Raw genomic sequence first — 14914 nt, 5'->3', positions numbered from 1 at the left:
GAAGGATCTGATAGATCTCTTAGTCTGCAGAAAACAGTGATGAAGAAACAATTTATGGTTTGGAAATGAAGGACTGCAAAAGAGGCTTAAATATTCCAGAATATTAAAGTTCTTTTTATTTTTTTCTTTTTTGGATGCATCAGGCTGGCAAGAATATAATTCTCATTTGAGCATAGAAAATGTTATTAAAATAGGACTAAGAAGATTATTTGGAAGAGTCTGACCATACTTGCTGTTTTTTTTTTTTTCATATTATGTTACCTAGAATTTGTGGAATCAAAAATCCTCTACGATAACTGTTAATAACATGAAAGTGGGAAAGCCAACAAGCTACCTTAAATCAATATGCACCCTTTTTGGGTAAAATGTAACTTGCAAATTTAATGGGTATAAATAAAAACAATGAATTTAAAGTGTGAAACTTTTGATTCTAATTTTTTCCTTTATCTCTGTCAATTCTTTAAGTTAGAATTGGCTTTTCCATTAGAAAAGCTTTATCATTTTTGAAAAAATATACATGCAAAATTCAAAAATATAGAAATTGAAAAAAGAAATAAAAAATCCAAATGTACAAGGAGAAGGTAACCATTTTAAAACTGTGTTAAACATCCTTGCAGGTGGCTTTCTATACATACATTGATAGATTGTGCAATTCAATTCAATGTCAATATACAATTGTCTGTAGCTACCAGAAATTTTGCATACCTTTTTTATACCTTTTTTATACCTTTTGCATACTTTTATACCTCCTTGGGATTGTATTTTGTATGAGCCATTATTCTATTTAACACTTACTGCTAAACATCACAAATATATAATAAAGGCTAACCACATAGGTTCGAGCAATGAGAATTTCATGTACAAATGCTCTTGTCAATTGGGTAGTAATGGCCATACTCCTTAGAGTTGTATTGTTAATCATTTTATGTAAACATTTTCTTGTTCTTTCTTGTAGATTGATCTCCTGAAATTTAACTTTCAAGATGAAGTTTTTATTGGCGATTGCCTTTTTTATTTTAATTTCCTTGTGGGTTGAAGAAGCTTATTCTAAAGAGAAGTCTTCAAAGAAAGGGAAGGGGAAAAAGAAGCAGTATCTATGCCCATCGTACGTCCTTCATGTCTTATATTATTTTATGGAGAAATGTTACTGCATTTTTAATCAAAGTAAGGTGGTTTGAAGCGTATCAGCAGAACTTTTCATATGTACCCATTGGTTTCACAAGAGAGATTTAGAATGTGATAGCTAATTCCTAGTGTTTAAGGTAAAGTTTTATAAAGTTTTGTTCATGCTTTGGGATTACATAATTTCTATACATCTTCTACAAAATTAGAAAAAACATTACTATTTCTCTCGTACCCCAAATATGCAACGATAATTGGATACTGAAATTCCATGTTTTGAGCAAATTAGCAGTTCAAAAAGATGGTTTTTAAAAAATATTCCTAAAAATGAATATCACTTTAAAATTAGCTAAAATATGATTTTTAAGGTGTATTTATATTGATGCATGGAAGAAGAAAATGCACAGAGTAGATCAGTTTTCTATTTTAATATTTTTCTGCAAAGGGCTTAGATTGGAAAATTAGGATATTTTTCAAAAAATATGTCACTAAATTTGAAGTTACTTGTAAAAACAAAATCTAAATCCGAATCACCCACTCTTCCTTTTGTAGTTTGGACTTTTTTTTTTTTTTAATAGGAAGAGCTAATATTACTGGTGAATAACAGCATATTCTTAATAATACCTAATGGTTAGAGCAATTGAAGAATATGTAAGTAAATAACTTTCACAAATGTAAGGTGTTTTCAGGTAATAAGATCACGTATGCATTGATCTGGAATAAAAATTAATTTCCTGTTATAGGAAATTTTTTAATTAATATGTTTTAAATGCCATATTGATCACAGGTAACATCTCAGCATCAATATTATTTAAAGGTAGACTATTACAGTTTTGTAGATATTCGGTATAGGATAGTAAGGAACATTTTGGGAAGTTTATTTTGTTAAGAAAGGATATTAGAATTGGCATTTTGGGATGGATATCTGTATGACTATGTGATGCCAGAAGTCTGGAGAGTGTCATGATGCACATATAGTCTAGCATTAAATAAAGCTCCCGATTTAGAAGTATCTCTTGGTTTTCAAGTTTATTAGTCCTACTTTTTTCAGTGCTGCAGAGTCTGCTGTCAGCGCCAGATTTCTGGGTGTATTACAGGATGGCCCTGAGTTATATTCATGTGTCCCTCCTTGGCCATCTGCCCAGTTGGGTATGAAGTATCTGATGGGGCAGGTTTAGGAATAATCACCATCTGCAACCATCACTACTCTTCAGTGTTCAGAGTTTTTGTGTCACAACCAGGAGATAAGCCTGTTAGGGAACTGGACATTGTCAGGCTTTACTCCTCCCAAGCAAAAAGACACATTCTCATGTTTTAGATATTTTTATATTAACCTTTTACTTGGTGAATGTTGGCATATTGGTACAAACTGTTGCATATGTGTTACAGTCATGGTGATTCTATGTGTGGAGTCAGGTCCACTTCAATCGATCAGGTTTCTCTATATGTGAAGCTGATAGGACTCTTTTTCCACTACCTCCTGCCCATTCCCCTCCCCCCCAATCAAATGTCATGAATCAAAGAGTTCAGAAGATGGCAACATCAAGCCTTAGAACTACCACGTATCTTTTTTTTTTTTTAATTTATTTATTTTAGAGTGGGGGGAGGCAGAGGGAGAGAATCTTCAAGCAGGCTACCCACTGAGTGCGGGGCCCAACATGGGGCTCGATCTCACGACCCATGAGATCACGACCTGAGCCGAAACCAAGAGTCAGATGCTTAACCTATGGAGCCACCCTGACGCCCCTAACTACCATATATCTTATGAGAGTCCTTTAGAGGACATTCTATCCCTTTTCAGAATTATGCTATTAAATTGTCTTATATATAAACTGGCTATATATTTCCAGTGTGTATAGCTATTTAGGACAGATTTTTAGTTAAATCTAGTAGATTAAGAATGAAACAATAAGGTTCTCTTTGGCAAATAGAAGGCCCAACATACACTTGGTAAGCCCATATCACAGTATTATAGATATGTTGTGTAATTAACTGAAATTTTATTGTTGAAATTTTCTGCCATGAAATTTAAATTTTAATTATTTTATTTATTTTATTTTATTATAATTATGAGACTAGATAAAACTTTATTAACAGTTGCCATGGTGATGCCTCTAAAAATCTGACTTATTAAAAAGCAGGTGTGCCTTGGAGAATAAGATTTACATATTTTTTTTGTTTGAGCATTTTATTAAGAATTTTGACTTATTAACACTGCATTATGAACTTCAGAAGACTGGAGTTTTCTCTGGCTGTGTTTGGATCCATTATACTAAATTTCTTTGAACATCCAGATTAAGAATCTCAGCTATAATAATGTGCTGTGAAAGAATATGCAAATCATTTGTTTCTTAGAGGATGATCCAGTTAGTCCATCTTGTATAAGTTGATAAAGTATAAAATATTTTGACTAAGAGGAATATTTGAGATTATGAAATTTAGGTACAGACTACCATATGCTCTTCAATATGGTGAAATCTTGTTCAGTGATATTTTTATTTATTTAAATTGTTTTTTTTTTCTTTTTGAATAGGGTTGATGAAGCAATGAGGTTGTATATACACATGCAGTTAATGTGTGAGTGTAGCAAAAGTGAGCAAGAATTTCCTGTTTTACTGTTGTAACAATATTCTCTCCCCCAACCAAGACTTGTAACTAAGAAGAAAAAGGTTTTAAAATGTAGAAGAAATAAAACACTTGGGGTCCTTAACATTCTAGAGTTTAATTTTGATGTTGAGCTTGAATTGTATCATAAACTTTCCTGGCTCTTTTACTATATATTTTTTAACTCATGTTGTCTTGAGATGCTATAACATAAATTTATGCTATTGTTTTTTGATGTATAAGTGAAACAGTAGTACCACATTGACAAGCTATCTGATAAATTTCCTTTCAAAAACTTTAGAAATTTCATACATATTAAAATATAAGAAATAAACTGTAAATGAGAAAAAAAATTGATAAAGTCCTTGGAGACAGTAAGCTTTTTATTTTACAGCTTGAATTTAACATTAACCTTCATCTATTGGGTCTCTCTTCTGATTATGTATAGTCTGCCTGAGTGATTCTGTCCAAATCTATGGCTGTAACTACCATCTATTCACTGTTAACTCCTAAGGTTCTATGTCCATCCCAGAGTTCTTTGAAGAATGCCATATCCATACATCCAATATTTTCTACCTGGCTATCCTATTTTGACCTCAAACTCAACTTAAGATGACAAAACCTGAGTTCAGAAATCCTCCCCACCACTCCTGATGCAGTGTTTCCTTATCCAGCAAATGATACCACTACCTCTTTTGCCAACTGAAATGCTGGGGATCTCCTTAGACCTTCTCTTTCTACTGAAACATCTCAAATTCATTAGTGTCCAAGACTTCTCAGTTCAGAGTCTTTCTCATCTCCAGAATATGTCCTTCATTTTCACTCCCCTGTGGGCACTGCTTTAATTACTCCTCTGTACCCATTTTGGTGAACTCTTTATTAGTCTCCCTGCTTCTTGTCTTCCTCCATCAGTTCATATTGGACACTGACCCCAGAGGATGTTTTCTAAATCTTCAATCTAGGCAAGCAATTCCAATGCTTAGAGCCCTTCAGCCGCCTCTGTAGTTTTCTGTGGCTCCAGAGACAAAGCTCTTGCTGAATTGGCCTCTGGCTCATTTCTTGGCTCCACACAAAAAGCTCTTACTGAACTGGCCTCTGACATCTCCAGCAGTATCTTTCTATCGCAGCCCCTCTCCCAACCCAACACATATGAGTCAGGTCTCATACACACTTGACTTTTCACCCCTTGGAAGTATTCTTCCCTTTACCTGAAATTCCAGTGCTTTCTTTTTTCTTTAGTTAACTCCTACCTCAGTGGTCTTGTCCAAATCCATGGCTATAAATATCATCTTTCACTGTTGACTCTTCCTAGAAAACAAAATTCAACTGAGTAAATTTGAAGATCTAACTGGCTTTATTAAGCAGTTCATAAATCGGGCAGCATTCCATCTAGCAAGTAGAGAGATGCTCTGAGGAGTTGTACAAAGTGGAAGGTTTTTATAGGAAGGAGAATGTGGCAAGAGGTTATTAGCAAAAGAAAGGATTGCTTCAGGCAAGGCTACCTTTCCTTAAGGGGAAGGGCAAGGGATTTTATTAGGTGGATTACCTCATTTTTGGGGGGATTGAGAGGGCACGTGTGACAGATTCCTCATTGATGATGATCAGAAAATTCCTGACTGTCCAGTTTAAGACTGCATTTTTAGGGTAGGTTGAAATGCAGTTGGGTAAGGTATTAGGTCCGTATTTGGTGACTTGCCTTAAGTGACACCATTTTGGGCCAATGGTTTTCTTTTTAACACATTTAAGTCTGTATGCCTGGCCCAGACTTCTCTCCCAAATAACCAGATTTTAATCTGACAGTCCCATAATGACCTCAAACTCAAACCTTGTTATCTCCTTTGGGAAGCCTTTCCTAATCTGGTAATTTGATTTACATAATTGTACTCTGTGCCTCCGTAGTTCCCTAATTGCCTCTGATGTTTATAATACTGTATGGTAATCATCAATTGTAATTTTCTGCTTTCCCCACTAGATTGTAAGCTCCTTGGGAGCAGCGTCTTATTGACTCAATCACCAGAGATGAGATCAATTTAGTGCCTGACACAAAGTATACATGCAATAAAAATTTGTTTAAAGAGTGAATAAAAATCTAAAGATCTTTGGCTCTTATAAGTCATTATATTTGGATTTTGTTAAGGAACTTGAAAATAACTTATATAGTCCCTATGGACCATATTTAGAAATATGGTCTTAATATAGGGACAACTAGATGAGTTAACAACTGGGTAATTAGTGAAACATTTCCAATCTGGATGATGTTTCCTGGTGAAATTTTGGCCTTATCATGTTTAACATTTTATCAATGACTAAAATAAGACCGTACAGAGGAAACACATATCCAAACTGAGGATCATGTCATTTGGGGACATATAATGAATATCTGAGACAGAATTAGGATCCACTATGATCTTGAAGGGTTAAAGTGATGGGCTGAAACTAAAAAAGATAGATGGAAGTATAAATTACAATTTTGTCTAGAAATCATCTGTGCAAGTGTAGGATGGGGGAAACAGTATGGTAGAGAACATTTGGAAAAATTAGGTAATACAGTAATCATTTAAATATATATAAAATATGTATTACATGTATATAATATATATGATATAAATGAGTATATATAGTTAAACTAGTATTTTTATTTTACCAATCTTATGTTAAGTATATTACTTCACTTAATAGGATGATACTATTTCAAGCAAGATTAGAGAGGTTTCTGCATTGTGCTAGTCAGTATTTTCAGGGGAGAGAAATAAGAACAATTGAGATCATTAAAATCATGTCATATTAGAGAGACTGAAAAAACAGAGATTTGAAAGTTGTTTTCAAATCGTTGAAAAACTATGAGGTAGATAAGAAAGTTAGACTTTGCTGCTGGCACTAATAGTGAAAACCAGGACTAATGAGTAGAAGCTGTGGGTAGGATATTTTTAGCTCTCAGGAAGAACTTTCTAATAAGAGTTCTGCCTAAATATAATTGACTGGGAAGGGACGTAGTGGAGTTCCGTATAGCTGGAGGCACTTGGTATTGAGGGGTAATTATTTGGCAGGCCTATTTTATAGAAAATTTGAACATTGTGTAGGTGGTTAGACCAGATGGTCTTTTCAATCTGTCAGATTTTTAAGATTCTTTGATTCTAATATATTGTATTTGATTATGGCCTTACTATTATCCAATAGAATGAGATAGAATCATTTGAAAATTTTATCTCAGTGGTAGAATTTATTTGACAGAGAGAGAGAGAGAGCAGCAGCAGAGGGAGAAGCAGGCTCCCCACTGAGCAGGGAGCCCGATGCGGGACTCGATCCCAGCACCCTGGGATAGTGACCTGAGCTGAAGGCAGATGCTTTACCGACTGAGCCAGCCAGGCACCCATGGAAGTATATTTTAATATGTTCTGGTTTCGTATATGATACACACATAAATATAAATCTATAAACCTATACCTTCTTATAATTTATAGCAAGCATTGATTGGATCACTTATGTCTACCATCCCCCAATCACTATTTGAGACATATTTCCTCCTATTGGTTTAGATCAGAAAAGAGAAATATTTTCTGGGTTTGAAAGAGATACTTTTAAAATATGAATATTCATGAAAGTTCAAGATGAAATTCTATACTGAAGGTTTTTAAACCCTTATTATTAACTCAGGACAAAGATATATTTATTTTATATGGTAGATTTTCTTACCTACTATTGATTAATAGAGTGGGTTGATTTTAGTTTAGTTTTGTTGCTTCCTAGTGGAAATGTTCAAGATGAGTGCGTTGGCCAAAAGACGAAAGGCTGATTGCAAAAGGGGATGGGTAATCTCTGTAATGAATACAATGGAAAATTGCCCACATTATTCTTACTATAATATATCTAGGTAGAATATTTTACTGATGTTTGATTGTATGTTTTCTTATTACCTATTGAACAGTCCCAGCTGAATGGCACGCTTTTCTTTTGCCATGAGCTGAATTAATGATTTTCCCTTTCCAAATAGTTTTCCCAGGGTTTGAAACTGGCATCCTCATTACTCTAGCTGCTCAGGCATGAAACTTAAATGGGACCTGTCTTTCTTTCTCTTAGAATGATTTCCTGTATCTGTCATGTTCATTGCATCTCCACTTACCATCATTTTGAACAGTTTTCATCAATATTTTATTTTTTATTTTTTATTTTTTATTTATTTGAGAGAGAGACTGAGAGAGAGAGACCATGAGAGGAGGGAGGGTCAGAGGGAGTAGCAGACTCCCCGCCGAGCAGGGAGCCCGATGCAGGACTCGATCCCGGGACTCCGGGATCATGACCTGAGCCGAAGGCAGACGCTTAACCGACTGAGCCACCCAGGCGCCCAATTTTTTTTTTTTTTTTTTTTTTATTTGAGAGAGAGACTGAGAGAGAGTCATCAATATTTTTCTAATTATTTGCCCTGTTTTGTCTGTCCATTATCATTCGTCTCGCATATTGTTTCCATTTTCATCTTGTTAATACTACGTTCAAGACCCACAATGTCTTCTTACTGCCTGTTGGGTCCCAGTGCAAACTCTTTACTTTGATTTTCAAGGGCCTCTCTAATTTGCATCCCAAACTTTATGTGAAACTACGCTCTTATTTTAGAAAGGCTGATCTGTCCTTGCTCCTAAACTTCTCTGCCATTGCTTATGCTTAGACATGTTTATGTGTAGAATGACAACTTCCTGCATAATCTGTGCAGGTCTTACTAGTCCTTAAGGACTCATCTCAAGTATTACCTTGTCTTACGAAAGTTTTAAAATAATTAGAAGTTTCAGTTGAGAATAAGGTTAATATAAATTGATAGCATGTGATGGCTGTTTAATATAAAAAATATTAATATGGTTGGTATAAATTCTGTATTAGTACTAATACTCTTTATATCATATCTTTATTTTCTAGTTGAACTGTATTATGTATGTATTAACTCAATACATGTATATATACACATCTCATCTAATACATATATATATACACATACATCCATCTCATCTCAAATATTTATAATTTATTTGGATGGTTAACATAATATATTGTTAACTCTAACCATATATAACAAATGTATATACATACACTTATTTAGCATGCCTAAGTGAGGCTCTTATGCAAAGAATCTTGAAGTGTATATACATATATATATTCACACATGTATATTTAATATATATATGTGAAAGTGTGTGTGTGTATATATATACACACACAAACACGTATTATACACACACATATACAATTTTATATTCTGCCTACTTCAAAATTCTTTCCTTAAGAGCCTCACTTATGCTTGCTAAATCAAATGGAATAAAATGGGTGACTGACTATATAGAAAAAACAAATCTTTTGATTGGTCAGTGGCTCACTGGGACTGTGATTAAAGGTAATACATCTAAACCCGTATTGTTTAAAGTTCCCTTTGTATGTATGCTAAATCATGATGGCATGGTAATATAGGAGAAAGGACACTGCTATATCTCAATTAGAACTGTTGCTAATTGGCTTTATGACTTTCAATAATTCACTAATTTTAGGGGGTGTCTCAATTTTCTCATTTGTATAGGGAGAAGTTTGATCTCAGTAGTCTAATTTCACTCATTCATTCATTCATTTATGACAGCTGTATCTTTTAAGACTTAATCAAGTTTTATTTATGATTCTTTTGGTACCTTTATATTCAGGGTTAACTATTTTTGTTTTTGTCACTATTTTGCTTTCAGATTTAAAGCCAGTCAAGCCAAACCAATGGAAAAAGAATACACAAAATTCTGTTTCTTGACCAAGTTAATTACAAAGAGATCTAAATTTCAAACTTGGTTTATCAAAATGTACGCATTTAATTGAATCCCCAAGTAGAATAATATATGCAGAAGGTGAATTGTTTGCATTCTTAGTTTACCAATTTTTCACAAATTAAGGAATTTGACTTACAAAAATATACCTTTTTTTTTTTCCTTTTGGAGATGAATAATACAATAATACAGTAAAGAATAGAGTATATTTGCAGAAGTCTTCTCTATTCTCTTTGTGCTATTACCTAAAAGAGGCACATCACTGCTGTGCTCCAGAAAGCAGAGAACCTTTTATAAATGAGTTCCTTTACCACAGACATTTTATGGAAATATACACTTAGAATTCTTGAAGCAAATTATTCAAATTTATGTACATACAAATAGCTCCTCTGAGAGGTGATGTAAATATGAAATAATATTTCTAGAGCTCTGATTGGAATAACAGCAAAACACTGATTAAATCACTAATAGAATATGTTGGGTAACTTGAAACATCTGACCTTTATTAGTCCTCTTGTAAGAGAACAATAGTATGAATTCATGACTATTCAGGGAAGGTTACTACTCTGATTCCTGAGAATAACCTAATAAAAAGGCCAACCGATTAATGAGTGGATGTGTAATGAGTGTTCTTTTGCATCGATAAAAGCTCTCTGTAATACCGTGGGCATGGCTGACAAAATGATCCAGAGGTCTAACTGCAACACTCTTTAATATTATCCAGAAGTTTTGTATTCATTTGATTATAATATTTTTGGCTTAATTCTACAGATGTAGATGTTTTCAGTTTTTAAGAATCTGTATTGATTTATTTTGTGTGGTGATCTAGTCTTGGCTGGGTCTTCACTCAGTTTCCAATAATCCTTTTACTTGGCCCTCAGTGGCTCTACTTTTCTCTCTAATAATTGTTTCATCCTTTATCCTGAGTCTTAGTATGCAGTCTTAGCTTTCACTTCAAAGAAAAAAAAAATAGAAGTCATTGGGCAGAAACTTCCCCAGTGCCTCTCTGTCTTCCTGCTAAAGCTACCTATAACATTATCCTTTCTTTTCTCCTTTGCTTCTGACTTAACAGGAAAGGAGATTCCTTTTGTCTTCCATCCTCTTCTGACACCTATCTCTATTACATTACCTTTGCTCTCCCAAGTTTTCAATATGCTTTTTTTCTTTGGATCTTTTTTTTTCTGAGGACTTACAAAAATACTGAAGGGTCTCTCAATTGAAAAATAATAGTTTTTATATTCCTATTTCATTAACTTTGTTTTTTTCTCTGTGTTCACTGCCATATGTCTTAAACTAATAGCCTACAATGGTCTGTACTTTCTCAGGGATATTGATTATTTTTTTCTTTCCTTTCCTTTCCTTGAATTTCTTTAAATTATGAAAGCCATACATTATTGTGGTAACACATAAAACAATATGTACCACTTAATATTCTGAATACTCACTCTCCTGTTGATATTAACTCCTGTCACCATTGTGCTTTTTGATAAAGATATTTTTTTCCTTTTAAGGAAATTTACTGACTTTCTTTTGAGTCCTTCTACTACTTAATAAGAACTAATGATTGTCTGCTGCATCCTGACACACAGTCTCCTGCCCCACCCACCCAGCTTTTGGCTACTAGCACTTGACCCCCTCCTGGAACTATTTTTCTACCTCTCTGACTACAACTGATTAGCCATCTTCACTTGATATTCCTTTTCTCTCTGTCCTGAAATACTGAGTTTTACCAGATATTCATTCTTGGTCCTTTTAGCTTCTTACTCATCAATTTTCCCTGAGTAATTTCTACTTTATCTGTGGCTATTCCCACATCTTTATCTCTAGGTGTAACTACTCCTATGGGTTCCCTATAATTATTTTCAAAATCCTGCTGGACTTCAGACTTAATGTATGAACCAGCTCTTCCATCTGTATTTCCCAGGTTTGTATTTAGCCTTTCCTGAGAAATGGCAGAAGTATCTTTCTTCCATGAGCTATCTCCCTGATTATCTCATCAGTTACTTATCTTGTTGATTCTTGTTTAGAAATGACTCTTGCATCTGGCTGTTTCTCCCCATCTCCACTAGTATGGTCTTTGCCAGGCTCTCATCATTTCACCTTGAATCTGTTAATGCAATTACATACCTAGATGCCTGAATTCCATCCTATCTTCTCCACTTTTATTCATATTGCATGGCAGTGACTCTCATATGGTTGGTCTCGGCACTCCTTTATAATCTGAAACATTGTTAAGGACACAAAGAGCTTTTGTTTATGTGAGTTATATCTACTAATATTACCTTATTATAAATTGAGACAAATTTTTTTATTTTATTGTGTTATGTTAATCACCATACATTACATCATTAGTTTTTGATGTAGTGTTTCATGATTCATTGTTTGCGTATAACACCCAGTGCTCCATGCAGAACGTGCCCTCTTTAATACCCATCACCAGGCTAACCCATCCCTCCACCCACCCTCCCCTCTAGAACCCTCAGTTTGTTTCTCAGAGTCTGTAGTCTCTCATGGTTCATCTCCCCCTCCAATATCCCCCCTTCATTTTTCCCTTCCTGCTGTCATCTTCTTCTTCTTTTTTTTAAATTATAATGTATTATTTGTTTCAGAGGTACAGGTCTGTGATTCAACAGTCTTACACAATTCACAGCGCTGTGAATTGTGTAAAATTGAGACAAATTTTTTTTTTTAAGATTTTATTTATTTATTTGACAGAGAGAGACACAGCGAGAGAGGGAACACAAGCAGGGAAGTGGGAGAGGGAGAAGCAGGCTTCCCACAGAGCAGGGAGCCCGATGTGGGACTCGATCCCAGGACCCTGGGATCATGACCTGAGCTGAAGGCAGTCGCTTAACCAACTGAGCCACCCAGGCGCCCAAATTGAGACAAATTTTTAAAATATTTATTAAATCACTTAAAATAACTCTACTCATTCCATGTTAACATAAACAACTTAATTCCTATGAAAATAACTATATTTTCAAAAATAAAAAATAGTGGGGAGAGTATTGTTTTATATTGCTGCATATCTGTTTCAGGCTGGCTTAACTGAAGACAGCTAAATTCTCATATTGGCCTTGTGATATATTGTTTTGATTGAAGTAGGTAAAGAAAATATGACCTCACACAGACATGGAATTAGAAAAGGGAAAAGTATTTTAATAGCCTTTGCATAACTGTGAATATTCTTCTTTAATGCCATGCCAAAATTTAACAAGTGATAATTTTTTAAAAGCTAGTTGCAGATTTAAAAGCTAATCTGATTCTGAAATCAGATTAGTGAACATTCTGTTTTCTGTTGCACTAAAGTCCACTGATTTTACACTTTTTTAAGACTTTCTTAGTTTTATTACTATTCACATTTTTTCAGTGTCTTAATCATTTTTTGAACAATTTAATATCTGCTCTTTTTTCTAGTTTTATTGAGGTATAATTGACCTATAACAATGTATTAATCCAAGGTGTACAACAAAATGATTTGATATATGTAAATATGGTGAATGGATTATAATAAGTTTAGTTAACATCCATCAAACATCACAAAATTACACACTTTTTTTCTTGTGATGAGAACTTTTAAGATTCACTCTCTCAGCAACTTTCATGTATACAGTATAGTCTTGTTAACTGTAGTTACAGTGAATGGCTCTTTTGCCCAAACATGATTTTATACCATCCGGCATTGGTCATTAGGAAAATATTGGTTTGCTGGGTTTTGCAGATGTTAACACATTTCATTATAGAATATCAAAAAATCACATCCATTTAATGTCACTTCTGATCTCATTGGAAAGTCTATTAAATATTGGAAAGCTGTCAAGGTCATGGTGATGATATTAAGTTTTCTAAAATTCCAATTTTTTATGAAAATTTACATTATTTTATTGGCAACAGATGTTATGCCCTTTGTAGTTATTGTTGAAGTTACAAGCTCTCTTGATTCGCTGTTAAAAAGTTATTCGCTAAATAAGACTAAATTACCACAGTTTTTCTGTGGTGTTCCATGAAAATGGTGTTCCATAAAAATATCTAGTTTAGCTAGAACATTAGTCGCCTGAGTGCTTTTCATAGGAACAGTTAACATAGTTTGGTGTGTAGCAGAAGTGCTGTATGGATACTTATCATTTTTTTTCACACAGAATATTAAGACAATGTGGATTTAAATTTCAAAATTCAATAAACTTAGCATTTTTTTTACTGCTCCTTTAAAAACATTACTTATGAACACTATTTTTTAAATTATTTATTTCTTTAATTACTGCCAGCATGTAGTAGTAAAGAACACAATGACGATTAGTACACATTAATATTATTTTCTTGATTTGTGCCCCGGCAGTTTTTTTTTTTTTTTTTAAGGATTTTATTTATTTATTCATGAGAGATAGAGAGAGAGAGAGGCAGAGGCAGAGGGAGAAGCAGGCTCCCCGCGGAGCAGGGAGCCCGATGCAGGACTCGATCCCAGGACCCTGGGATCATGACCTGAGCCGAAGGCAGACGCTTAACCGACTGAGCCACCCAGGCGTCCCTGTGCCCCGGCAGTTTTATCCACCATTGCTTCTATACCATCAGTGCAAATGTCAGTATTCTGAAACAAAGTAAATAACGTTTTTAAATTATTATTATTTTTATGAAAATAATTTTGACTCTGTGGACCACCAGAAGAGGTCTTGTGTACCTTCAGGTCTTTGTGGACTACACTTTGAGAACTAATGTTTTATGGTGTCAACAGATTTGTGATGCTCAATGTATATCCAATCATTTATTTCTCTCTCTTTTTAAAAATATTTATTTATTTGAGAGTGTGTGAGGGGGAGGGGCAGAGAAAGAGGGAGAGAGAAAATCTCCCTCAGACTCCCTGCCGAGTGAGGAGCCCCACACGGGGCTTAACCCCAGGACCCTGACATTATGACCTGAGCCAAAATCAAGAGTCAGAGGCTTAACTGACTGAGCCACCCAGGCACCCCTTTCTCTTTCCACTTCTGCTTCCCACTGCCAGCATGCTCTTGGTTGCTGAACATCTTGGTGGTCCAGATCCCCCTGTGAGTCTATACTGTTGTTCCTACTGTAACCACCTTCTCAAATTTGCCCTCGTCCTCTCCCTTTTACCTGTTACATGCCTCCTTATCCCTCCAGCCCCAGCTCAAAAGCCACCTAAGCTAAGAAAGCCTTACTCTATGCACAATTAAATGATTAAGAAATGTGATTAATAATGACAAATTTGAAGTGAAATTAGTTGAATTAAAGTTCCAGAGAAGAATTGGATTCACTTTGTTACTAACTCATGGTATGTCCTCAGATATGTCACCTTGGATCTTAATAATCCTGATCTGTAAAATGAAGGAATTAGCAATATGATTTATGAATTTCTCACAGTAATTGGCAGAAAAGACTATTTGGAATTT

At 34.5% G+C, this 14914-nt stretch overlaps 1 protein-coding gene across 1 annotated transcript in view; it reads left to right on the top strand.

The window, feature by feature from the left end:
* Positions 1–960: 960 nt before the first annotated feature.
* GLRB (glycine receptor beta) overlaps positions 961–14914 on the top strand; it is an 87025-nt gene continuing 73071 nt past the window's right edge. The window contains exon 1 of the mRNA XM_035022834.1: positions 961–1105. Coding sequence (XP_034878725.1) covers positions 984–1105 — 122 coding nt within the window. The 5' untranslated portion in view covers positions 961–983. The remainder of the gene's footprint in view (positions 1106–14914) is intronic.

The sequence above is a fragment of the Mirounga leonina genome, unplaced genomic scaffold (assembly GCF_011800145.1).
Source record: "Mirounga leonina isolate KUSES-001 unplaced genomic scaffold, KU_Mleo_1.0 Mir_176, whole genome shotgun sequence".
Lineage (NCBI taxonomy): Eukaryota > Metazoa > Chordata > Mammalia > Carnivora > Phocidae > Mirounga > Mirounga leonina.
The sequence above is the reverse complement of the archived record's forward strand: the minus strand, read 5'-3'. Positions and strand labels throughout refer to the sequence as shown.